The sequence below is a fragment of the Lipophrys pholis genome (genome assembly GCF_963383615.2).
Source record: "Lipophrys pholis genome assembly, chromosome: 19".
NCBI lineage: Eukaryota > Metazoa > Chordata > Actinopteri > Blenniiformes > Blenniidae > Lipophrys > Lipophrys pholis.
In genome coordinates this window covers 14,250,065-14,275,013 of record NC_137647.1, presented here as the reverse complement: position 1 = coordinate 14,275,013, position 24,949 = coordinate 14,250,065, and the positions used below count along the sequence as shown (strand labels likewise).

At 41.7% G+C, this 24,949-nt stretch overlaps 5 protein-coding genes across 7 annotated transcripts; 2 read left to right on the top strand and 3 right to left on the bottom strand.

The window, feature by feature from the left end:
- Positions 1–890: 890 nt before the first annotated feature.
- LOC308124917 (uncharacterized protein) lies at positions 891–4,836 on the bottom strand. 2 transcript variants are annotated; one of them, XM_080488310.1, is made up of 4 exons: positions 4,495–4,836; positions 4,309–4,405; positions 4,047–4,170; positions 891–2,972 (listed from the first exon to the last, which is right to left on the bottom strand). In XM_080488310.1, the coding sequence occupies exons 2-4, from the start codon at positions 4,400–4,402 to the stop codon at positions 2,699–2,701; spliced, it is 492 nt and encodes a 163-aa protein (XP_080344436.1). In that variant the 5' UTR covers positions 4,403–4,405; positions 4,495–4,836; the 3' UTR covers positions 891–2,698. The 2 variants fall into 2 exon arrangements, with proteins under 2 accessions (XP_080344436.1, XP_080344437.1); XM_080488311.1 differs by having other exon boundaries at positions 4,309–4,402.
- A 4,021-nt stretch (positions 4,837–8,857) lies between these two features.
- On the top strand, positions 8,858–12,144 carry tspan10 (tetraspanin 10). Its single transcript, XM_080487028.1, has 3 exons — positions 8,858–9,116; positions 9,217–9,794; positions 9,877–12,144. Exons 1-3 carry the CDS (start codon positions 8,964–8,966, stop codon positions 10,187–10,189), a joined length of 1,044 nt encoding a protein of 347 aa, XP_080343154.1. The 5' UTR covers positions 8,858–8,963; the 3' UTR covers positions 10,190–12,144.
- LOC308124168 (retinal rod rhodopsin-sensitive cGMP 3',5'-cyclic phosphodiesterase subunit gamma-like) lies at positions 10,798–13,434 on the bottom strand. Its single transcript, XM_080487029.1, has 4 exons — positions 12,793–13,434; positions 11,499–11,669; positions 11,367–11,407; positions 10,798–11,275 (listed from the first exon to the last, which is right to left on the bottom strand). The coding sequence occupies exons 2-4, from the start codon at positions 11,651–11,653 to the stop codon at positions 11,199–11,201; spliced, it is 273 nt and encodes a 90-aa protein (XP_080343155.1). The 5' UTR covers positions 11,654–11,669; positions 12,793–13,434; the 3' UTR covers positions 10,798–11,198.
- A 1,066-nt stretch (positions 13,435–14,500) lies between these two features.
- ccdc137 (coiled-coil domain containing 137) lies at positions 14,501–18,868 on the top strand. Of its 2 annotated transcripts, none has more exons than XM_080488473.1 (6): positions 14,501–14,913; positions 15,051–15,190; positions 16,323–16,530; positions 16,674–16,756; positions 17,102–17,181; positions 17,309–18,868. In XM_080488473.1, exons 1-6 carry the CDS (start codon positions 14,843–14,845, stop codon positions 17,510–17,512), a joined length of 786 nt encoding a protein of 261 aa, XP_080344599.1. In that variant the 5' UTR covers positions 14,501–14,842; the 3' UTR covers positions 17,513–18,868. The 2 variants fall into 2 exon arrangements, with proteins under 2 accessions (XP_080344599.1, XP_080344600.1); XM_080488474.1 differs by having other exon boundaries at positions 14,740–14,913; positions 17,312–18,097.
- A 1,046-nt stretch (positions 18,869–19,914) lies between these two features.
- Positions 19,915–23,906, bottom strand: LOC308125020 (G-protein coupled receptor family C group 5 member C-like). Its single transcript, XM_080488472.1, has 4 exons — positions 23,596–23,906; positions 21,892–22,888; positions 21,339–21,442; positions 19,915–21,252 (listed from the first exon to the last, which is right to left on the bottom strand). Exons 2-4 carry the CDS (start codon positions 22,868–22,870, stop codon positions 21,145–21,147), a joined length of 1,191 nt encoding a protein of 396 aa, XP_080344598.1. The 5' UTR covers positions 22,871–22,888; positions 23,596–23,906; the 3' UTR covers positions 19,915–21,144.
- Between the last annotated feature and the right edge of the window lie 1,043 nt (positions 23,907–24,949).

Below are 24,949 nucleotides of genomic sequence, written 5' to 3'. Positions count from 1 at the left end.
TAGCTTGTTTTTCTCACATATTGATATTTACAGGAAAAACTGAGAATGTGGAGTGATTATTCTTTCAGACATACACTAGAGAGCAGCACTTAACTACTTTTAGGATTAACTTTGGGACGATTTATAAGAGAACTTGCAGGTGCACATGTTTGGCTGCTCTCTGAGATCGGCCGGATGCATCTGAAGATCCTCTCGTCTTATTACTGCTTTCATTCCTTATTCTGCATTCAACACATTCAGCCCACGTTGTTTAGGGGTTTGTTTGTCATTACTGGCTAAATTGTGTGAAAATGCACTCTGAACATTGTTTTTGTCCAACATTGTAACAAAAAAAAGGAAATTCTTCCCCTTGTATCAGAAAGATCGCTCAAACAACTGAAAGCATTCTCTTCTGGCTAAAACAGGTAACTCCAACAATTGCATTAGCACGTAAAATAATAACAAAACGAAAGATAAATTTGCCTTAACCCTCTTGCATACAACAATAACGTCATTTTCACGACATAAAAAGATATAAAAAATCATATTTCGTCATATTTTCTTCCACACAGCGGTCCAGTGATTAACACACCTGCCTCGCAGTGAGAATATCCCATTTGGTGGAACTTTTGTGTAGTTTGCACGATCTCCCTGTGTGTGCACATGGGTGTTAACCCACCGTCTAAAAACAATGACTTTGAGTTGAACTGGTGATTCTAAATTGCCCATGAATGTGAATGTATGTGACAGTCTGTCCGAACCACGGAGTGACTTGTTCGGCACCGTGGGACCGTAAGTTGGACAAACTGAAATTCAAGATGCACGGATGTCAATTTTTTAGTCATCGTCTGTCTCCTTTATAAACTCAGTGGCTCAGTGTCTTCACATAATGACAATAACATCATAACTTTATGATATTTTTATTATACATTTACAAGGATATAAAGCACATTGTAAATGTAGAGACCACCGGTTCAGTTATTATTAGAGAATGAAGGTAAACGCATATATTTCTGATGGTGTAGTTCAGAACGGGCCAGCTGAGCAGCAGGTTAAGAAACAGAAGGATAAAAGAGTAAATAGAGTAAAACACTGTGTTACATGATCCTCAACAGAACTGTGCCATGTGTGACAGTGATACAATGTCATGTCTTGCTCCACCACATTGCTGATATTCTGATATTGGTTGGTTGTTATCATGAACTTTGAGGATGAAAACCCAGAGTCACAACCTGTCATCAAGTCCCCAGATACAGTCCATGGTTCTCTGTCCTGTTTTCACTGTCACAACTGGATGCTTCAGTATCACTACTGTCACACCTGGGAACAAGATAACCTGGAGTCCAACATACAGACTGATTAATAAGAAGGAGTGGGAGGTGCTGCATTATATCCTCCTCCTATTTTAGAGCAGTGATGAGCATGAAGAGCGTCTCCAGCATGCTGTCAGTGAGTGACGAGAACGACCTTGTAAGTTTGTAAGTGACCTTCCTGCTGACAGATCAGAGGATAAAAGAGGTGCTCAAATAGCCATTTAACACAAACTGACTGAGCGTGACTGCAGGAGGTGGAGCTTTAGTGGAATCATAACAGTTTTCAATTGACAGTATAATAGTGAGCGTCTGGATTCGTCATATTTAGATCAGTTTTCATTGTGGCTAATTGGAAAATGCAGCGTTTGTATTCTAAAAGCTGTTTTTGTGACCTTTCATTACACATGAAAATATTTTCTCAGCTAAATTACTGAAAAACAGCTTCAATCTTTCTCATATTTGCCATTTCTTTAGGAAAAATAAGAAACAATAGAGTAAATTTATTGATCCTCTAGAGGAAATGACTCTGCATTTAACCCACCCTATCCATAGTTACCTTATCTAAACATACGAGGAGCGCTGGGATGCAATTCTTGAAGAATATCATTACATATGCTCTGTAAAAAAAAAACAGCACAGCTGTCTAACTGTATTTAGACTATTCTCTTAACCTTGTATAATTTACAGTAAATGGTAAAAGATATTTCATGCAAGGAATTATATGTACAAGAAAACAAAGAAGACACTTTAATCCTAACAGGTTGAAATTTGGCCTCATGATGACGAGGTCTGCATGTATTATCAATATCCGATCTGATTTGCTTTCAATGAAAGACTCTGATAAACAAACTGACAAAATGCTTCTTTATTCTGCAGGATAAGTAATTTTTTTAAAGTGACATGCAGTGTTATACCGGCCACTGGTGTATAGTGAAAGAACTGCACACTGTGAAACACTTCGTCCTAACAGATGGAGCGTACACAGTCAATGCTGATTAATAGGTCCAGGCTGCATGAGAACAAGTTTTAATAATAGATTGGGTTGACACACCAGATCCCATCCCAGGTCAGTCGATGCTAATATATCATGTAATAGTCAAAAAACACATTTATAGCCTCTATGTTACATGATCCACCAAATAATACACATACAATCCAGATAATCGATTAATGCTGCCCCCTTGTGGTTTAAAAAGACTTTATACACAAAGGAGACAATAAATACGTTTTAGTTTTTGTATTATTTTGTGATGTATTCCAACACTAACCAAAAAAATATCTCAAATAAAAATAATCTTTATATAAAAACTGAATATTTATATATTTATATATTTATATATAGAAAAAACCCTCAAATCGTTCAGTATATCAGATTAAACACTTCTCAAAAGACTTCCAGTAAATACCTAAGGGCTCTGGGGGCCTTTCCTTCTTGTTCTGATCAGTGTTGACCCCGTTGTAATCCTCCTTTCAGGAGCCCTCATCTGTGCTCTGAGCGGAGACCTCAAACTGAGGGGAATTCTCTGTGCGGGCCGCTGGGGAAGTTTGAATCTGCCGTCCTTCAGCTCGTCTACAAAACCCTCCAGTCTGTCAAAGTTTGCGCTGAGCCTCCCCAGCTCATCTTTCAGAGAGTTGAACTGACCATAGAGGTCTCCAAGAGCATTTGATAGTGGCTGGATCCTGAAAAAAAAGAAAAAACAAAACACAAAGACATTTGATGATGTACAAATGGAGAATGTAACTCCGGTGTTTGAGCAACCATCAAATATCTGCACAAGATAACGTCATGCGATTGCTGTAAAACGTAAACAGAGGTACAGGTGGGCTATGTGAGTTTAAAACAAATACTTTAACTGAGTTGATAACATTAATCAACTTTATTGATATATGGTATTATACCAACTTCATCATGAGTCAACTTGTATCACTATTGTGAGTCTGAAAGGGAATAATTTTCTAAAGAAAGATACAGGTAACCAGCAAGTAAAACACTATGAATTCATTTATTTTAAATGGACATTGAAACAAAATGTCTTGTTGTTTTACCTTTATAGATACAACTTGATTACTCTTAAATTCATCAACTTTTGCAGCTTCAGCTAGTTTTATGACTGTAGGGAGTAAATAGTACAAACATATGAGTTCACATCGAGGAACTAAAAGTAAGAAACACAAATACTCCATTCCAGGTAACTCCAGCTAAATCTACTGAAATGAAGTATGACTGTTCAACAACGAACTGTGATTTGCCTCCTCTGTCACCCTGAAATCCTAATTACTTCTATAGCCTGCAGGAAACAAGAGCAAAACAGACATGAGGAGTTTATGAAAATAAGAAGAAAAAGCAGTTTTTGGTCCAAAAGTTTTCACGAGATCAGTTAGTAAATCTAGTTGTTCATATGACGACACACATCCTGATCTCCAGAGGGACGAGTTAATAGCATGAAACAATTCCTCCCCCCAAATCCCCAGAACATGAGAATCAAACATTTCCTGTTTTATTTTCTGGCAGAGCCTGGGCAGTGAGCTCATTCTGCAAAGCAGAGTGTCCAGAACATCAACCAACAACCTCGCTGACGGCTCCGGCTGGCCTCCGGTCATGTGCTGGGGCAGAACAAGTTACGTAACTCCCAGTTTAGTGTCCGAGGACCAATAAATCATCCACTGACATCAGTGTGTGACCATGGATTTCTTGTGAAATATTTGGTGTTTTTCAAGCATGTTTGTGCGCGTTCACTTGTTTGTGTGACTCACCTGTTATATTCGGGGAGAACAGAGGCGTGGTCGTTGATTAGCAGCTCTTTCACTTGGTTCAGAATAGCGAATTTCCAGTTGTCCAGCACCTGAGTCAGGTTGGAGCAAGTCTTGCTTTGCTCCGCTGCACACGGACATTTAGGGTAAACACGTGTTAGTCAGATTTCAGTCTCTACAACCTTCAGGGAATGCTGTTGAAGTATTGTGACATTACTGATGATCAGTCACAGATTGAAGGTTATAACGGCACGTCATGATGAACCTTTCTGGTCCCAGCGTGGGGTTCCCTGTTTCCATTTCTGAGCCGCGCACACTGCAACCATGCAGACCAAGGTGAGAAACTCCTTAAGTCCCATCTCCTCCACAGAGAGAGAGAGAAATAAAAGCCTAAAGTTATTATCTCTTAAATCTGCTGTAACGTTGTGCAAAAAGAAGCCTTCAACCCTACCTCTTGATAAAGTAGATCCGTCAGACTCTTTCAGGTCCGAGCAGCAGAACACAATTTGTGGTACGATCCCTCCGACTGTGACAAAGTGAGAAATTATGACCCGGGCTGCTCTCTCTTATAATTGCCTCCTCAGACTCCTGGAGCACATTTTCTCCACCTGCTCCCGTCCACGTCAGTGGTGCTGGGCGGCGACACGCTCTACTTCAGCATGTGGATGTGCACCGTGAACAAAAACATGGCAGTAAAGCCAAACTCTCTGCAGCCACATGTGGGCACATATGCATCCACTTCAGCCTCTTATCTCACGTGTCTGGTCGCCTGGGCGACTGCCGCTATAATAAATAACCTGTTGGGTGCGAGTGGGAGGTCTTGATAATCCCCTATGTATTTTAGCTGTGGCGAGTGTTGCAGGGCAAAGCGCTCCCTCCGGGCTCAATAATCCAGAGGAGTTGTTTGATGTAGTGGAATAACATTCTTACTGCCTACTGTAATACAATCTGCTCCACATCTGTGCGACGACAGTCAGGCGGCGTCAATTACTTAAGTCATTAATGGCGATCAGACGTACGATAGAAACTAAAAGCAAATCATATAACAACAATAGGTTGCAAACAATTGTATATTTTAGACTTCAGGGTTTCATTAAACAGAAATGTGTACAGCCCTAATGAGATTCTCCCAACACTTAACAGATTATAAATCTAACTCTGATAAACTGTTGGATGATTTACACTCATTTTCATCTTAAACAATATTCTGGGAACTTAAAGTGCAACTATAATCTCAATGCTGAAGGAGGGTGATGCAAACCAATAGCATTACTTTTCTCACGAGGATATATTTCAATAATTGCTCACTTGCAGATGACGGATGCCCAAACCACAATAAATAGTCACATATCTCTCAGCTGAACGTATCTTCCCTTCTTCTTTAAATACAGCGAGTGCTCTCTCGTGTCTCTAAAAAGGAAAACTCGTCTGTCACCAATACTTCCAGCTTGGATCTCGGCCAAATCACAGTTCCTCGTTCCATATGAGAGCGTGCGCTGCTGCCCGTGCTGATGTCTGCAGATGGTTAACGTGATATGTGAGCTAAAAGGAGCCCATGACGGCTCCAAAGGAATCTGACTGGGCAGCGGTCCCGGCCCACCTGCGCCACTTTGAATCCCAAAGAGAAGCACACTGGAGTGAAATGAAGTAAGGCTGTGCATCACAACATCTGCACTTTGCATTTTGGTGCTAATGATGCAGGGTGCCAATATGTTTCACTCCTAAATGTTATAAAAACAAGAAAACAGACCGATGTGATGGACAAAACCTCCCTGCCACGTTAGTTCGACCACTTTCAGTAAATGTGTGATGCTCTCTCTTTAGGAGAAGTGTCATGATGGGAAAGTGCTCTCCGTTGTTGTTTGATACCTGCCATCTCCATCTATCAAAAGCCGTTCATGTTTCATTAGTGATTTCCATGTTGGGCTTTTTTTTATGATCTCGATGGAAATGTGGCGCACAGCACCATGAGTCAGTGTCATGTGGACTGGAGGGAAAGAACGCGCTTGTATCTTTATTTTCTCCTTATTCTCGGAATAGTAGTAAATGAGTTCAGGAGTGCAAATGCATCAGTAATTGGAGGACAGAATGCATCCAGAAGAGTATGTGTGGTGTGATTGTGGGTAACTTTCCATGCAACAGTTATACTTCTTCCTTTGTTTAGTTTGTTGTTATCAACGTCACAACACAGAAACTGTTACTACCTTTCTTCAGCCAGTCTTGAATCAGTCTGCACAACTCCTTCTACATGGAGCATGAGTAATCCAATCAAATGCCAAACTGAATAAACTCCAGTTATGTCAACATCTCCATCTGAGTAGAAAGGCCTTATCTGATTTAAATGGAAGGATGTGTTGCAACCCTCTCTGTGATCAGAGCCCTTGTAATCGGCAGATTGGATTAATTCCTACCGTCAGAGCTTCGTACTCACACCTGTTATGTAATGACAGCACGGAATATTTTATATACACTGTTCTGAGGATTAGCGCCTGATACAAATGTCCCCCATTACAGTACATAGACCTGCACATGAATCTGATCACTTCATTCATCAGTCATGTAAACAGGGTAATCTGATCACTCCGATTCCAATCAGTAAACTGTGAACACAGCGAGTGTTGGACATTTGGAGATTTTGAAGTAATGCAATGCTGGTGAGACTATATTTCTCTCAGTAACGGTAATTAGAAGTTTAGCAGGGCTGCAGAGCTGCAGGGCTGCAGGGCTGCAGAGCTGCAGAGCTGCGGTCTCTTTCTGTTCTGCAGTATTGATTCCATACTTCCTCTAGTTACCTTCTGAAGTTACTTTTTAAAATGTTTTTATCTGCAATATCTACTAATGTGACTTTGAGTATTTGCCTTAGAAATGTGGTGTGTTCACAATACAGTATCTGGATAAAAATTATACTGAAGAAGTGCATTTGTTCCCAGCTGCTTCTTGACCCTGATATAAGTGAAAACGTCTTGAAGAGTCATTTACTCACTAAACTCTCGCCTCCGTTGTCAAAACAGTTGAAACTGGCTGCAGCAGCTTGACACAGTGAGGTCAGTGAGCAGTTAGTGAGCACATCTGATTATTTAACCTTTCCACTGATTCACATCCCAGACGAAGTGGTTTATTGGTAGTCTGATATCGAGCCCTAAAACCTTTCAGTCCCATATGGAGCCCATCACCTCTCGGACCTGCGTTTATCCTGCGGCGGCAGCCTGACGTCCCTCCAGCCTCGCTCAGCTCGGTCCAGTACACTGAAAGGAAAGAATGAGAGCGGTGGATCTGCAGCGCCAGGGAGTGAGGTAACCACACTTTAGCTTTCTGTTCTTCAAATCGGTTCCACAACTGTGCTTTCATGTGTCCTCTGTTATTGACTCACAGGAGCATCTCGGAATGAAATGATCGGACCATTGTTAAGAAGATAAACTCCCATATAGAAAGACTAAAGCCAAAGTGAAGGTGCACCAGGACGAGTTGCCTCGTTGCTTTTTGTTCACGAATACTGAGTACAAATAGTTTGTTTCCTCTTTTTGACTTTTAAAAGCCACCCTGATAAGTCCAAGAGCCAAGTTGGAGCCAATTGAAAGAGTTTTTAGTGCAAACGTCATTTAAATCCTCCTCAGCCACATGGTGGTGTTGTTGTTAGCTCTTTGAACTCACAGTGGGAATGGCCTCAGTTTTGGTCTGTGTGTGGAGTTTGCATGTTCCCCACGGGGATGCATGGGTGTGATGTCAATCGGTAACTCCAAGTCACCAATGCTTGTGACTGTGAGTGTGTGACAGTCTCTCTCTCTGTGTTTGGAAGGAGATGAATTGATTGATGGAGGATTCTGTATCAAGCGGATGTAAAGGATGGATTCAATTCTTGTTCTAAGTGATAAAGAGGATACTTATAGTTTCATCTGTGGTACTTAATGTGTAACGCACACACTAGTTTTGACTTTTATTAAACATATCATCAGTGAGACGAAAGTCTGTCTGGTCTGACATCAAGAAGACCGGGTCAAGAAAAGTGCTGTTTATTCTCGAGGCTGCAGCTTGTTAAGACTTTTAAGAGGAATTGAATCGCTCTGCTTTCAGTTTTCAACACATGATTTATGAGCCTCAGCATACACTTGAAATCAAGCAACATAAAATATTTGACACTCACGCAGCTTTGATCGTCTTTTTAAGTGTAAATGTACATCAGAGCAGCCTTGGTCTTTGAAAATGTTCCCTCTAATGAGCCAAAGTTGAGCCAGACAGCCTCAATTGTGATGCCAATAAAAGTCACACAGATGTTGCTGGGCTTTCTTTGTTTTTTCATTTTAGGAACTGCTGATGTTGTGTTAAGGCAGCACAGTGGCGTAGTGGTTCGCAAAAGGATGTTATCGGCTAATATAGTGGCAGGAAACCTGAAGGAGATGTACGATATGTGAACTTTAGTAAATTTAGTAAAAGTAGTTCATATATTAAATTTTCTATTTACTGGAGGATTTTGGCAATAATCATCAAGGCAACAAAGTTTACTGGGAGCCTTGATTTGTGTAAAGTCTGGAAAAAAACAGATGTTTTTCTGATCAAGCCAACTGACACGTGTGGCCAAACTTAGAGCAGAGTTTATTATTATTATTATTGAATCCAGAGATCAAACTCTTCACATCTTAACAATCAATGTTGTTGTAACTAAGAAGCAACTTTTGTCCTGCGTGTGTGTGTGTGTGTGTGTGTGTGTGTGTGTGTGTGTGTGTGTGTGTGTGTGTGTGTGTGTGTGTGTGTGTGTGTGTGTGTGTGTGTGTGTGTGTGCGTGCGTGCGTGTGTGTGTGTGTGTGTGGTATGCTCAGAGAAAACCATCTAATCCCCTCACTGTGACTCTCACATGATGGAGAAGTCTTACGCCTCCCAGCAGCCTGGAGCCGAACACAGCATGGTTTCTCCTCCTCGGCTCACATGCTCCTCTTGTACAGTAGCTCCAGCAGCACAGGGAGGTCCGTCTCCCTTTTCTTTTTCAAAATGAGGGACTATTTGCCGTTTAAAAATATTTCTTGGCCCTGGTCGAGGAAAGACAAGGAGCAGAATGAGACGAGTCCACTCATACCAAAGGTAAGAGTTTTTGGATATTGTCTTGGATTGTTACTTCTTTTTTTTTTTTGGAAACATTTTAAAATGAACTCTTATCACTTGCATGTATGCATTTCTAAAGGTAGGTCCTGCAAGAGCTGAAGCTGAGGAGCCTGACGATGACTCCCAGCCAGAGACCAACCCTGGAGCAGACCTCCACAGCACTGCAAAACTCCAACCCTACTATCACCAATCCTGGATGGACTACTTCCTGAAATACTTCCTCTTCCTATGCAATCTGGTGTTCACAGTGTTGGGCCTGGTGGTTCTTGGTCTGGGGATGTGGGGCCTCGTCAGCAAAGAATCATTTGCCCAGGAGAAGATCGGCGGCATTGGCACCGACCCGATGCTGGCACTGATGAGCCTGGGCTTCCTGCTCACTCTGCTCTGCCTGACAGGCTGTGTCGGCGCCGTGCGAGAGAACAGCTTCTTGCTCAAGGTTTTCTCATTTATGGTACTCGCGCTGATTTCAGTTCAAGTGCTGATCGCCATTTTGGCGTACAGCATGCAGGATCAGATTGGAGGCTACCTGCGGTCCGGGATGCTGGCCGCCATGGTGCGCTACCAAGACGACCTGGATCTGAGGTTCATTGTGGACGAGTTCCAGTTGAACCTGCAGTGCTGTGGGGCCGATAACTACCGTGACTGGGAGCTCAACATGTGAGTAAAAAAGACCAGTCAAGTGACAAACCGAAGGTTCTCCTAATTATTATCACATGATGCTTTTGTTGCCTCCGCTCAGATATTTCAACTGCTCCGCTCCAGGAGTGCTGGCCTGCGGAGTCCCTGCGACATGTTGCGTGGATCCTCTGGAGAACGGCACCGTGTGGAACTCCCAGTGTGGAGTCGGAGCCCAGCTGCTGGATGAGTTCTCCGCCCAGAGCGTGGTCTTCCTGGGCGGTTGCCTCGGGGGGATCTCGCGCTGGATCGAGCAGCACGAGGCACTGATAGGGACGGTGGCCATCGTCGTCATCGGGGTCCAAATTGTGGTCGTGTTCATCTCCACGCGCCTGCTGGAAAGCATCCAGTGGCATAAAGTCTATAACGTGGCTTGATGAAGACAACGATCTGCTATTAATATGAATACTGGCTGCCTTTATATGGTTGCAAAGACTTAAGATTGTACTTGCGAGACCAATGAAAACTAAAGTCGACTTGGTTCGTTTTATTTTATTTGTATATATTTTAATATTAAAAGTCAAAATCCATCATGATTCAAAGAAAGTCGTGATTATACACACTTCTCAATGATGCGTACTTCTGTTCCCCTTTTTGAAACAAAATGCTTTGGTTTCCATTTCTGAAAGCTTTACATTTCATTTTTGAGAGCTTCAAAAATATACTGTAGTTATAGGTACGAAACTAATCATAACATTTCTTGCCAGTGATTGCGCAGACGACCACATGATGAAAACCCAGAGGATTCCCATAGGTATTTAAAGTCATTATCAAACACACTGGAAATACACAGCCAACACTGCAATGAGATAAAACATGAAGGAATCTAAAAGCCCTGCTTCTGCATGACCAATGTCAATTTGAATAATTCTAATTTAATTCAAATATTTATGGGGTGAACAAAAGTGAATGGAACTTATGTTTCATACACAATACCCTGGTTTAATAACAAACAAACAAAAAATCACAAACAACAACAATATTTGAAAATGTTAAGCTTTATTCTGAGTTGGATTAACATATAATAACCCCAGTACTGACGTCAGAGCAGAAACTCCTGTTGGCCAGGAACAACTCGGACAGTTGCAGCCACCACTGGAGTTTCAGGCAATAATCTGAGGTTCGGCATCGACAGCTCACAGACATGAAAATGGCAGCTTGAGAGTTTTATTATTAAAATAGATTTCCTGTACAAAATATCGTCAAACGACAGCATTTAAAATGCATGCAAACCCATCATATAATGATTGGTTGCGCGTTTGCTAGAGGTACAAAAAAGCCACTTTTAAATATTTTTATTCTTGCAATTGAAAATTCCAGCAGCTGAACTTGTCATGTTATGTCCCTTTCATAGATATAGAAAAAAAATGTTCCCTTTGAGGAGACTCAGATGATGCCGTACTGAGCCAGTTCATGTAGCTCTAGATGGCTGTACGCCTCCCAGGGGCAGATTACGGTTATATCTGGAAAACAACGGAGAAAGAACGTCAGTGAATGAATTTGAAAAGGAAAGTTTTGATGGGGTGACGATGTGACTTTGCACGTCTGCTTTACCTATGCCGAGCCCTTCCATTCCTGGGATGTCCTCTCCAAAGCTAAAAAGAGAATAAAAAGCATTGTTGAGTGGAAGCTTGTGGTATGTCTGAATGTCACTTTAGAAATGACGGTCGTTTAGAAGAGGCGTACCCGATGACTCCCCTCTTGGGGGGCTTGCTCTTGAACTGCCTGGTGTTCCTCTGTTTGAACTTGGGTGGGCACTTGCGTGGCGAGCCGGGGCCGACCGCCCTGGTCGGGGCTTTGGTGCCACTCTTTGCTTCAGGCTTGGCCAAGTCCAAGTTCATGCTTCTGTGGCTCGATCTATTATGAAATAGATCATAAATAACCTGTATTTAGACCATTTTAAGAAAGTCTGTCATTCAAGAAGAAAGAAAAATGTTCAGAATCCACCTGAAAAACGGTCGGATTATCTGTGTGGAGGCTCGTATTATCTCACGTGAGATCAACGGTGCAAGGTGTCCTTAAGCTTCAAAGCCCCTTTGTGATCAGATAATACGAGGACATGCTGAATCTGCTCGTCGATCTCACGTGAACTCAAGAACTCAATCAGATCACACACGCAGAGAAAAGCTCCTGTCACAATATCAACATGCCCTCATGTAGAGGTGTACTGGTGTACTGGGGTATCCAAGTAGGACTGCCACTGTGTTCAATAGTTATTTAATGCATTCATTGTTTTAAATATATACATTTACAGCACATCTCAGACAGTATATATTATGGCAACTTGTATTGTTAACTCATGTCTGTTAAAGGAATAAAATGAATTGTGGGTGTACTCAATAATGTGGGATTGTGGCATTAAAAACAGTGTCCATTATACTGGAGTGTAAGTAAGTTTACATATTTATAATACCACGACTTCATTACAGTAATTAAAGGAGTCTTTTTTTAATTTGTACCGTCAACCAGACAATTATCAGAAAATTCCCAAAGGATATTTTGAAAGCCATCTAACAACGTGTAAAGAGAAATGTTAGGATGTTTCACGAGAGGCTCACAAATACTAAGTTTCGGTGTGAGATCTTAAAATAATTCAAGCAATGCAAGTTCATAAAAACTTTCATGATTGATTCTCAGTGTTATGAATAGGCCTGCATATTGTGCACTTTTTTGTCACGTACACGACGTCACATGAGTTCGAGCCAAACATAACCTCAGTCATGCCAGGAAAAAGTGAATTCAATGCCACCAGAGCGGCTTTAATTCACACAATGCTGCATAGACCGTCTATTGCATGTGATCTGCGAGTCTGTCTGCTGAAAACATACAAGTTTCCATCTCCAAAAACCGTTGAAATACATTTTGCATCTTAACAACTGAGCATCTAAAGACAGAACAAGGCCTTGACATGCAAGCAAAACAGTGTATAAAACAGGCTATATACTCTACATTCAGAGATCTAATTGTTGGTTCTACTCACGTCTGTGCTGCTGTTGAGTCTCTTCGGAGGTCTGAGCTGCTATTAAATGATGAATTGTGTTCGCTGATGCTCTATTATATGCTCACCTATGAGAAGATTATGACGCCAGCGCATACGCACATTCATTATGGATCTGTACATCCATGAGAGATTGGCTGACTGGCATTACTGACGACAACATCCTGTATTGGGTCCTATAAAACAGGTCCATGGTGACAGTAACAAAAGCAGCAGTTTATGTGAGGAACAGTGACGAGTGATTTGAATATTTACACAATTTATGAGGTGGCACAATGCTCAGAAACTCCCCACCACCTGCGGATATTACACAATGTCTGCAGTAACATTCTCCTTTCATCAGCAGTCTCTCACACTGAGCTGCATTACGTCTGATAATCCACTCCAGTATACATAAACACTCGCCCGGTCCGTTCATCTCACGCTGCACTGCAGTTCCTCTCAGTAATCTGTATTATTCACACACACATATTGCACATGTATGGACACACACTGCTGGGATTAACCGGATACCAATCCTGGACAAAAATTGGAATGAGCCTCTGTGTCTTACCTTCTGTTGAAAGCAGTGCATCGTGGGTTGTTTTTGTCATGACTGGTAATCACACATGGGCAACCTGTCACATGTGGTCCACAAAATCAGTTCAGAAAATAGTGATAATAGTGCAAGGAAAGTCAATCAATCACAATTAAACTTGATAGCGATTTCAATTAGTCTTTAAATATTGCAAAACGAAATATGATTAAAGGTGGAAATCAAATGCATTTCATGAAAGAAGCTTAATTTACAGTCATCCAGTTGGTTCTTCAGATTAACATACAATTCTATATTAAACATCGGTGAACTGGCACAGAAGACATTTTTGTTGTCCTCAATATGATGAACGTTGTTGTTGTGTGTTGGAAGCAATTCTTGTTCATATATAAGAAAAGCAATTCGTTCTCACTTCAAAGGTAACAAATAACAATGTCGTCGTTCAAACCAAAAACTTTTCTTAAAAATGGAACTGTGATTATTACGGCCTCTGTGTAAATAAATAAATAAAGCAACCTTGAATATTTTAACTGCATTTGTAATTTAATACAAAACTCATTTTATAGTGTGGTATACAGCAAAACCTGGTACAATTCTTTACATGAGAGGGGCCTCCTGACTACAAACACACATTACATTTACATAGAAAACGAATCAATGCAAATGATCTTTGCTGCACTGAGCGACGTTCTGCCACATTTCATCTCAAACACAACAAAACTGTCCATCAGATTGTAAAACTATTTGCATCCAATTGGGGTTTTTTTCCCCCATAAAACTTAGATCGTGCACCTCAACCATCAGATCTGTAGCAGTTCTCACTCTTAAATAATGTAAATAATAAATCATCTGCAGGTAACATGAGATCCACTGAAGAAATGTAAAGCCCTTTACTTCTTCACACACATTGTTTAGCAGCGTGAGCCACTGAATCAGAAAACCATACTATCCTGTTTTGATTGTTATTCTTTTCGAAACATCTGTAGGGATTTAGAAACATCTGCTCTGATTTATGAAGGATCCAGATGGTCAAATAAACTTCCTCTTAATGTGGACGTTGGAGACTTCTGCTTTAGGATTTTGGTATTGTCTCCCTCTAGCGGTACAATACAGATTTTATCTTCTTTTTCTTTTAGCCAATCAGGATGCGCTTTCGAGTGAAGATCGTCTCCAACTCAACATGCTTCACTTTGAGTTGAATTTAATTGCATTTGCAAGGATTTTGCTTCGAGTTTTCATTCTAATACTGGATAGATTGTCGATCAATACTATCAGTAATATAAATGCAACGTAGAAAAAATTTAAACACTTCACATTTATTCATTTGAAATGTGGTCTTTACACCCACCTAGAAAGCAACAAACATTTCCGGATCTCGACAAAAACCGCAGAGTGTGGCGTCTTCGCGGCTTCAGTTGCTTCACAGGTTTGATGGTGTTCTGTGTTGCTCCACGTGTGTTTGTGTTGTGTTATTTACTGGAATAAAGTGTTTTAGCAATGGGGAAGAACAAGAAAAATACAACCAACGAGCCTGGAAAACAAGCGGACAAGACTGGTCGACAGCCGAGGTAACGTAACGGAGCCCGAGAGTCAAAGAAAACCGCCGATAGCTTAGCGGTTAGCAACATCGGCTCAGTGTCACGAGCTCTCCTCTCCTGGTTTAGAACCTCTAACTGTTCTCTGGTTTGATCGTGGTGTGTTTCAGCGGCAAGAAGACGAAAAGAGACGGACAACGGAAACCCAAAGAGGAGGACCACCTGAGCCACATCCCTTTCAAACTGCGAGAGATCCTGAAGAGCAGAGAGCGAGAGAAGAGACCCGGGAAGCAGAGGAAGCTCCAGCAGGGTGACTAGAACCATCCAGCTGCTCGGACACGCTTGGAAAACCCACTACAGCATCAATGTATCTCAAGTAGACTGGAATCAGTAAATAACTACATAATAGTATATGAATAACGACAAATCCGTCTTTATTTCAGTGCAAGAAAAAAAAATCAATATATCATTAAGAAGTTCACATTTGGTGAAATATCATTTTTTACAAACCTGAAATCTGATTCGATTTCAACAGCAATTTTCAATATTATGTCTCAGTTCACCACTTAAATGACTTTTTCAGTTGTTAGTTTTTTTCAATGAACTAATACACTTTGATATATATTATTAGCTATTGCCCTTTTGTCCAATCTGTTTTCATAAATCTGCATTTTATCTTTTAAACTTGTTTATAGTACTTTGCATTTTATCATTTTAACAGTTGTGTACCCTTAACATGTGTTCAATCTTTTTTTTTTTTTTTTTTTTTTAAAGGTTTTAATTCTGAGAATGTGACATGTGCTGTGGACCTTTTGGCTCAGTCGTCAAATGCACAAGTTTCCCTTAATGTCATGATTTCTCACAGCAGGAAAATAAAAACAATGCTTCTTCTGTTTACAAGATTAAGATACAACAACAAACTAATTACTCTTTGAATCTCACTGGCAAAACAAAGTATAAACAGTCGTTGATTTCTTTATACAAAACCCAGCATTAACAAAGTAGCTCTCGCATGTGTTTCGCTTTATTAATGGAAATGGTAAAAACGGTAGATTAATGTAGAAAAAAAACAATCTGTGCTTCATTCTTTAGTCTTCTTTTGTGTCTGTTTGGGTCCATGTGTTCAACGGAGACGTTCTTGTCCACTTCCTTGTGTTTTGACGTACCGTGGGAAGATATGAAGCAGGATATGAAGACTGTCGTTGCCAAATGAAAGCTTTCAATGGAATTCTTACTTTCGTATGTAAAGTCTAGCTGCTTATTACTTGTTTTTATGAAGAAAATTCAATACAAGATGAATCCTGATCAGTAAGTAAACAAGTTAAATCACTTCGCCAAAGTCTTACTCGACGTTTACTTCCATAAAGGATGTGAATACTTTTGCCCAACCGGCCACGTTTCTCACATAGCGGTGAATGGACTTCCATCCTCTGCCCCTGCAGCTCAGCGAGCGGGTCCCCGGGTGGGAGACATCGCGGTGCCGCGTTTCAAAAGGGGGAAGCAGGAAAGCGTGAAGGCGTATGTGCGGCGGATGGACAACGCGGCCCAACACGTCCTCTTCCTCACCAAAAACCAGGTGGAGAGAAAACCCGAGCTGGATGCAGACCAGCAGGAGAGACCGGCGAAGGCCAAATCGGACAGAAAGAAGGAGTGAGTGGGCTTTGACTCTCAGCCAAGCCACGGCTTCACAGTGGGCACCGGCGTGTTTTATTGGCTCACGCTTGAAAGTTTCTCTTTATTGTTGCTGTCTGTTACGTGATCGACTCACCCGGCGCTTACTGTTTGTGAAACAGGCACGATAAAGACAGATTACTGAAGCTGCAGCTGAAAAAGCTGGACAAGAAAGAAGCCAAGATGGAGAAAGAGATGTTTGTAGGTAAGGTTTGCACGTTTGTTTGTTTGTTTTTTAAAGAACATTTCCAAGGACAAATAACTATGCAGTGTAACCATGGAAACAATATTGTGCATATTTGAGCTTCAGGAGTTTCTGCAAAGAAGCTCACCCAGCGGTCTTAACCTAGAGCAGATTGACTAGAAAACGGACATTCTAAGTATTATTCAGTAGAAAAGTCTTCAGCTTCAAACTAGAGACTGAGCTGGTTCCTCCTTGTAGAAAGCGGAGGTTCTTGTATCTTTATGGTTCTCACTCACACAAAGTTAACATTTTGGTAAACAGCTGTAATATTTGTCCACTTTAATAAGAAGAATTGTTGGTTTTCAGATAGTATCGCCTTTGGTGAAGTCGCGATGGCTCCACCGTCACTGAGTGCGAAGCCGAGGAAAGCTCCGGTCAAACCTCCGGTACCTTTGCTTTGCAGTACTCCCACGTTTATCTCATCACTCATAAGGTCTGAGTACGATGCCAATGCAGGTTGTTTTTTATTGGTGTTTGTTTTTTTCTTTCTTTCTTTCCACGCATTTTCTTTAGAAGGCGACAAAGGAGCTGTTGCTCAACTCTCTGCTCGGCCACACCGCCATCTCCACAGCCAAGCCCTCCATGGCCAAGCAAAGGATCATGGAGGAGGAGAGGGAGCGGGCCGTGGAGGCCTACCGGCAGCTCAAGAAGCAGAAGCAGCTGCAGCACGAGGTCAGGACAGCCGGGCTGCGGAAAAAAGTCAAGAACCTTCACTGACGTCTTGAGGCGTTTATTATCACCCAGCCTTAGTCTATTTCAAGGACTGCAATGAGCAGAGACTCGGGGAGGGGGGCAAAGAACATTTGCTGGTCACTTCATATGAAGAGTAAAAGATCTTCACTCCTGAAATCAGGTGGCTCAATCAATACATGTGGATTTTAGTGATTTGTCATCCTTGTGTGAAGAATGATTCCTTGCATATTTATATAAGCGTCAGTCTTCCGTGGTGCCACTAGGGGGCAGTGCTCCTGTAGAAAGCTGGTTTCAAGCCGTCTGGAAGGATCTGTCAGGACAAGCTGCTAGTTTCTCTCGACTTTTACTGTTAGTCTGGGTTTAATGTAGTGGAGGGGAAAATAAATCTAAAGAATTATAATAGAAATAAAACCTTTTAACATTTAATATTTTCCATTTAACATGATTGCTTGTTTTTTTATTTGCACTTTTAACATCTCTTCTGGATTCATTCAAATGACATTATAGCCATTTATTCGCATCACTTTTTTTTTCTTTTCTTTTTTTCTGATTATATATCCGCGGTCGGAAATTATCTTTGAAACTCAGCTGTACAAATAAACACGTCATTTCTGCAAATAAATCTGTTGAGCTCTCGTTTCACTTTGTACCTCCCTGAGCGTCTGGATCTTGGGGATAAATAAAGCACATTAGCTTTTTCAAATGCGGAACACTTACGAGCGCCTGGCACAGCTATTTACATTAGTAATCCTTTAAAGGTTTACCTCCGTGAACAAGGCCTTTGTTTGAATATTGGCCGCCGAGACAAACGGGACAAATTCACGTGTTGTTTGACAGCCTGATCATTGAAAGCGTCCGGGATCTCAAGGCAAACAGTTTATTTTCCATTAAGTGCAGCGGTAGTGATCAACAGAGTAATATCACTACATGGATTTAGCTCATAAGACTGAATAGCAGTGGTGTGGCCTCCGGGTTCCATTTAATCTGCTCGACTGCTCTCTTTTTTTTTTCTCTCTTCTTCTTCTTCTTTCTCGTCTGTGTTTGTCCACTGAGGGTTGTCACAGTGACAAGGAAATGTATTAAGTGGGGACAGCTGCTTGTGATGGCGAGTGCTGACTCCCCTGAGCTGAGCACACTCATCACTGCTTATGCAACCAACTGTGTGCAAACTGCTCGCTGAGCAACTGATGGTTCCACTGGTCTGTGTGAGGAAGACCAAAATGTTACCGTGCATGCTCTTCACACAAAAAAAATTTAGTAAATTCATTCAAATTTGCATATAATGTTTAATCAATGTAAGGTTCAAATTCCTTCCCAGAATGTGTGGTGTAATGTACAGAAATGGGCCTGCGGGTAACAAATGATATATGTCTGATCCTGCAGCTTGTTTCTTTTGGGTTTGTTTTTTTTTTTTTAACACATTTTAGCATAACAGTTGATTTCTTGCCACCTTTGAAAGTGGGTCACGTGTTCAATGAGTCTTACAGAGGCTGAAAGAGTCAACGTGCATTTCCATTTAGAGTTTGTTTTTCCTCCATCCAGAGATTGTTGCGGCTTTAAAATCAGAATTGACTGCAAATGTAGACAACCGGGCAAATTCCAGATGAAATCGTGTGCCTTCTCCTCCGCTCGCTGCAGACCGTAAAAGTTCAAGTTAGAAAGTCTCCTTTTCACTCAAATCCCATCGACTTTGAATGGGACGTTCTTTGGCAGGTGTTTTTCGCGGTTTAATTCAGACATGGTTTCACCAAAGTCCCAGCACTCCGCTCCCGAACACCTCGGAACATTTTCATCTTTCAGCACCACAAACTGAAAGGGTTTGAACAAAGAACTAAACGGCTAAACGTTCAACCTTTTCGCGTGTCATGTTGTGCTGTGTGATTTGTCATACGCGAGCAGTTTCCACCTCTGAGCGGGGCGAGCCGGCGCCCGCCGCTGCTGACAGCACGGGGAGTTAATTGGGAGCGCGTGCGCTCGGCGTGCTGCTAGGCAGCCGCGGCTCGGTCTGCAACACTCTGCGACAAGTCACGCGCAACTTTGCTGCGCTGGTCCCTGAGCAGGAGCGGGAGAAGCAGTTGAGTAAAAAGCTGCGAATTGATTGAAATCTTGTTTTTGTTTCTCTAAAGAAAACTTGAATTAATGAATCCCTTTGATCCGTACTAATAATAATACATCTCTACATTCAAAGAAGAAGGCACATGATGAGGATTTGTTGAGTTTTTCTATAGTCAAATATCAATCTCGGCTCAACCTACATTTTTAAAAAAAAAAAAAATCTTTTTCCCTTCCTTGTGAACGCAGATATTTCCATGTGTGGGTTGAGTCCCAGGGAGTGGCTCATCATGCTCGCTACCTCGCTGCCACTTCGTCCTCCAGGATACTCCACCGCATGAGGACTCCTACAAACCAAACAGCCACACACGCTTCACGCAGCCTTCAGAAATTTAATAACTTAAAATTCACACCTTTTACACAAAAATTCCATTTAAAAAGTCCAAGACGCACTAAAACTATTGTGACTTTCAGAGGAAGCGCTGATATATTAACTACACACGGAAAATCTTTTGTTTTTCGGAGATTATTTAAGCAGCGTCGCGTTTTTAGGGAGGATGCGTTCATGAGAAATTTGCAAAATCTTCCCTTGACTGTGCCAAACGGCTTTTATTTACCTGAAAAGTTGTTTGGCAATTGAAGAGTAGATTTAACAAACTTAGCTTTCCTTACAAATGTGGCAATATTGAAACTATAGTATCTGTATAACCTCTATTAACAAAGAACTAATCTGTTGAACACAAACACAATGTTATGTAGTAAAAATGTACAACATTTTGACTGTAGATTTATGATGGGGGGGGGGGGGGGGTTCACGACAAACTTATCAAAAACTATCAGTAAAATATAACCACTATAACCACACACACTTTACACAGTTTTAGCCTCGTCTGTTACTCCTCGTCTCTCTGAACCTAATCCTTGTCTACTGGTTAACCCGTCAGTTGTGACCTGGAAGATTTATATATTGTTACACTTTTGATTTCAGATTGTAAGTAATCTGAGATTTAAAAAAGAAAACAACAGTTTTTCGTCGTACAGTAGCTTGTAGGTAAACCCATCTTTCTGATCATGGTTGTGGGGCGTGTAATGAGAAAAGCTGGCTCACTTACAGAGAAAGGTTTTCTAGTTTAAGCTTTCAAAAGGAGAGTACAGATTTCAATCTCCACGATATGGAAATGTCCAATTTGGATATATGTTCTTTATGTCAACATAGGCCAGACGTCAGAGTTTCCAGAGTCACCTGGTGTTTGTAATAAGTTATCAAGCAGACTATTTTTACAAGTTATCTCGAAGTTGTAAGTTTCCATGGTAAGAGGCACTGCTCTACTGGAGGGAGTGTAAAAATATTAAATTGGAAACGGTTCCGAAAAATCCATCTAACTTCTATTACTCTCAGAACAGAGTTGTGGGGCTGGATGAAGGGCAGACTACAGCTCACTCTGTTCACTTGTTCAAACCTTTTCTAAGCGATTTATTTAGTTTTCTCTAAAATCTTGATCACAATGGCTTTTAGCAAAAATGGAACCATTTTTTCACACTTTTGCAGACTCAGACTTGAACTAAATCCTAATGTAAAGCATCCTCCTCTCCGGGTACAAAGCCTATGACAGTCCTTCAGATAAGGACTCCACCAGTCGGGGCAGAGAGCTGCTGCTCCCTGGGTTCAGAGACGGGGGTCTCGCTCGGGGCAATATAGCCTGTTGATCCATCTGTAGGAAAATGCAGAAAATGTGTCCGTGTCAGACGTGTGGAAGGAGAAGTGCCGTGTGCTGTGCCGCAGTGTTAACGCACTCACCTTCGTCAAACCTTTGGCTACCAAAGCTATTTCCGTGGGCTGGTAAACACAACTCCGTAATTGTCCATTGTAGGATCCGTACGGAGACACTGGCTTTTTGGGCACTGTCGAACAAAGAATGATCAGACATCAGCGCGTCTTATAGCACATTGCTGTGTGGGCTGTTATTGCACATGAGTCTTTTGAACAGTCGGATCATTATCTCGTGGTCTCGAGGAACAACGATGAAAATTAATAATCGCAGTGAACATGTTTTCCCTCATGTAAGCAGCTTTTTTCAAATATAGAAATGTAGATATTGCTGACAACATTAGATCCAAAGTCTAGACTCTAGAGCATCGATCCAGTAAATTCGTAATAATTTCCTTTGGTGCAAAAGGCATCTAATTAGCGATATTAGTGGTGACTTTTATGAGTTACACTGTGAGTATGTTATAAATCTCCTGTCTGTAATTGTAAAATAAAGGTCAATTTATTCATTTGGCTCATCTATAAATTCTAATCTTGAATAAAATGACCCACTACTGTCAGACAAGTGACTCTGATGTGCTACCTGTTGGAGACTCGTCCATCTGGAAGGCTTTATTCTCTATGTACACATTTTGGTGGTTTGGCACTGGCTCCTTCAGGATGGTGTCATAAACCAAGCTTCTGGCAGGATAGACATCCTCTCCATCAGAGGGCTGCTCCTGGTCCGGGTCCTCCTGCGTCAGTAAGCAAATCTCTGGGATGGTGTAGAGGAAGAGGAAGACCCAGGCGTTGGACACCACGGCCACAGCCAGAGTGGGATCGTCCCAGCTGGGATTCCCCGCCACGCCGTTCCTGTAGATGTACATGACAATCCAAACGATCCAAATAGCCATGGTGAGCAGTCCTGTGACCAGGATGAAGGCGCCATCCCGCCGCCACTGCCTGTGCTTATGAGTGAGTGAGGGCACGGCGAGCAGCACCACAGTGAGAATCAGGACCATCACATAGATGAGCGCCATCACAAAGTCCTGGTTGGCGATGTTGCAGGATAGGTCGGGGACGATCGTGTCGCTGGGTGGATTTCTGACCTCGGTGATGATCAGCCATTCAGTGTTGATGATCACCTCTACCAGCCAGAGGCCCAGGGCTCCCAGGCATAGCATCCAGCTGCGGGGGCCACGGCCCCGCCGTTCCAGTAGGACGAGCCACAGGCCATGCATTGCCAGGCACGCCAGGCAGCCTGAGAACAGTACACCAAACAGAAACCTCCGCGCGGTGCAGGTGGTGGAGTACCGGCCAACGATGAAGGCAAAACTAAGTCCAAACAGTCCCAGTGTGAAGATTAAAATGCCCGCCTGCAGGGCCACCATTCCCTTCCTCTTCTTGTCCGTCACAAATGGCAAGGAGGCCATGAGAGTGATGAAAAGGACAAAGGAGGTCACCACACCGGCGGCGGCGATGGCTTCCACCACAACCCCCCACACCGAGGTCAAGTCGCACAGGTTGTAATACATGGAGCTGATGCCGGAGCCACATCCTCGGGGAGCATTAGGTGAGCTCATTGCTCCGGTGTTTGATCGCTGCACCAAAAACAAACGCAGAATCAATAAGCATGCGTGGTTGCAAATGTATTATTAGAACAAAGACATTCAGTCACCGACTCTGAACATCTACCTGCGAGTAAAACATTTGTTAACAATACTGTACATGCACGGTACCGACAGAGTGGAACTTCCCAGTAAAACTGATCTGATCTGAAGTGTGGCGCCTTTACAGTAAGGACTGTGCTGCAGTGTCAAATATAAGAGATCTCAAATGAACCCATCAGTTATATTGCCTCCCTTAAGTCATTCTGTAGTGACTTTTAGTCACTGCTCTGGTCCCCAAGATCATGCAATTAGCAGATATTACCATGGGAGTCAGTGATTCCTCTCACCCAGCTCCCCTGCAGACTGGAGCTACTGTTTAACTCAGCAACCATGTAACTCTGTGGTAGAATTAATTTCTTTAAACGTTTTAGAGATAATCATTTAAGTATCTAACTATTATATTCTTATCATTTAATATCACCATGACTGTAACACACGTAGACATTAAAGCACACAATATTTCAAACTTGGTCTTTGATGGTGTGTGTAATTCCATTCTCGAAGAGCTGGAGAGATTCTTAAATTTTAGAATGAAATGTACTATGAAAAAATGTGTACATTTGTAAAATTCGTCACTAAAAAGTCACACAGTGATCCAAACACTTTGACTAAACGTTGTAATATTGTGGATCTCTTACCTGGACTGAACAGGTGAGTCCGGGCTTGGATGATCCTCTGATTCTCTTCAGGAAAAATAACAAAACTCTTTCCTACTTTATTTACTCTGAATATGATCCTGAATGGAAGCTGACAGTTGATAATTTGGTTTGGAGCCACTTGTTGTCCCGGTAGAAGTCATTAACAGTCTTCCGCCAGCCACTCCTCCTGTGTTATTCAATCATATCCTCGTGTAGTTTTGCTCCGCACAGTTTTTATTGTTCTCTCTGTGTAATTCTCTCTCTAACGACTCGGCTCAAACCACTCTGCCCCGCTTTATCCAACCTCTGGTGTCTGCAGCTTTGCATATTCTGTGAGATTAGCTGCCGGCCTACTTATTTGTTTGAGACCTCTTACATCCAAACAAAGGGACCTCTCACCTCAGTGAGGCGTTTCCTTGTGCACAACATGCTCTGAAACTGGGACCTGACATGCAGATACATTAATGACTGATGAGCTTCTATAGGTTTGACCATTAGATCAATTTTGTGATAAATAAATTCCAAAAGCTACATGTATTATTACTATTTTACTTCCAATAATCAGCAGTTGCTCTCACTTTTTAGAGCCGTGCTGTCAACGAGTCTATCATTTAAATATAGTTTCTACAATGGCATGCACGTTATTGATTGTACTCTTATAAGTCTGAGGGCTGCACGGCTGATATCTAAGAATAAGTTGTTGGTTGCACTAATAAAGGGTATTTAGTGCAGTTGATGGTTTTGCAGAGCCACCTGGTGGCTCAGGTTGTAATACAAAGGCTTTGACTCGTGTGCGTCAGTTAAAATGAGATTACACAACAAAATAGATTATTATTGATCTTTTGTTGGCCCAGCCTCTTAACATCCATGTCATAAATAACAACATAAAAAGAAAAAAAAGATTTTAAGCTTTTGAATCGTCCCTTTTTAGAAAATCCAGCCGTCTGTAATGGATGTTTGCACACGTGAAAATTGCTGGGGTGAGTTTAAAAGTCAAACTTTCAATCGATACATGTATTTTTACTCCACCAGAAAGCATTTCTTCTGCTTTTGTGAAAATATATTTTTTATGTTCTACACTCGCTGAACTGTACTTTGCGCAGTCTTATTGTTAAATGTGTAAAAACAAGACTACGGTTCAGCCTCACAGAAGAAGCTCAAAGTGTTTTTGAAGTATTGATTTGCGACTAAAACCTTCACTTATTTCGTCATTTGTGAACCACTTGTTGGGTTCAAAGAAAGAAAGCTTGTGCAGGTGGGACGACTACTGAAAACGTTTGACTCAAGTACTGCCATCACACTTAAACAAGACTTATTCACAATAAAAAGTAATGCTTTTTTTTTATCTCAAGGC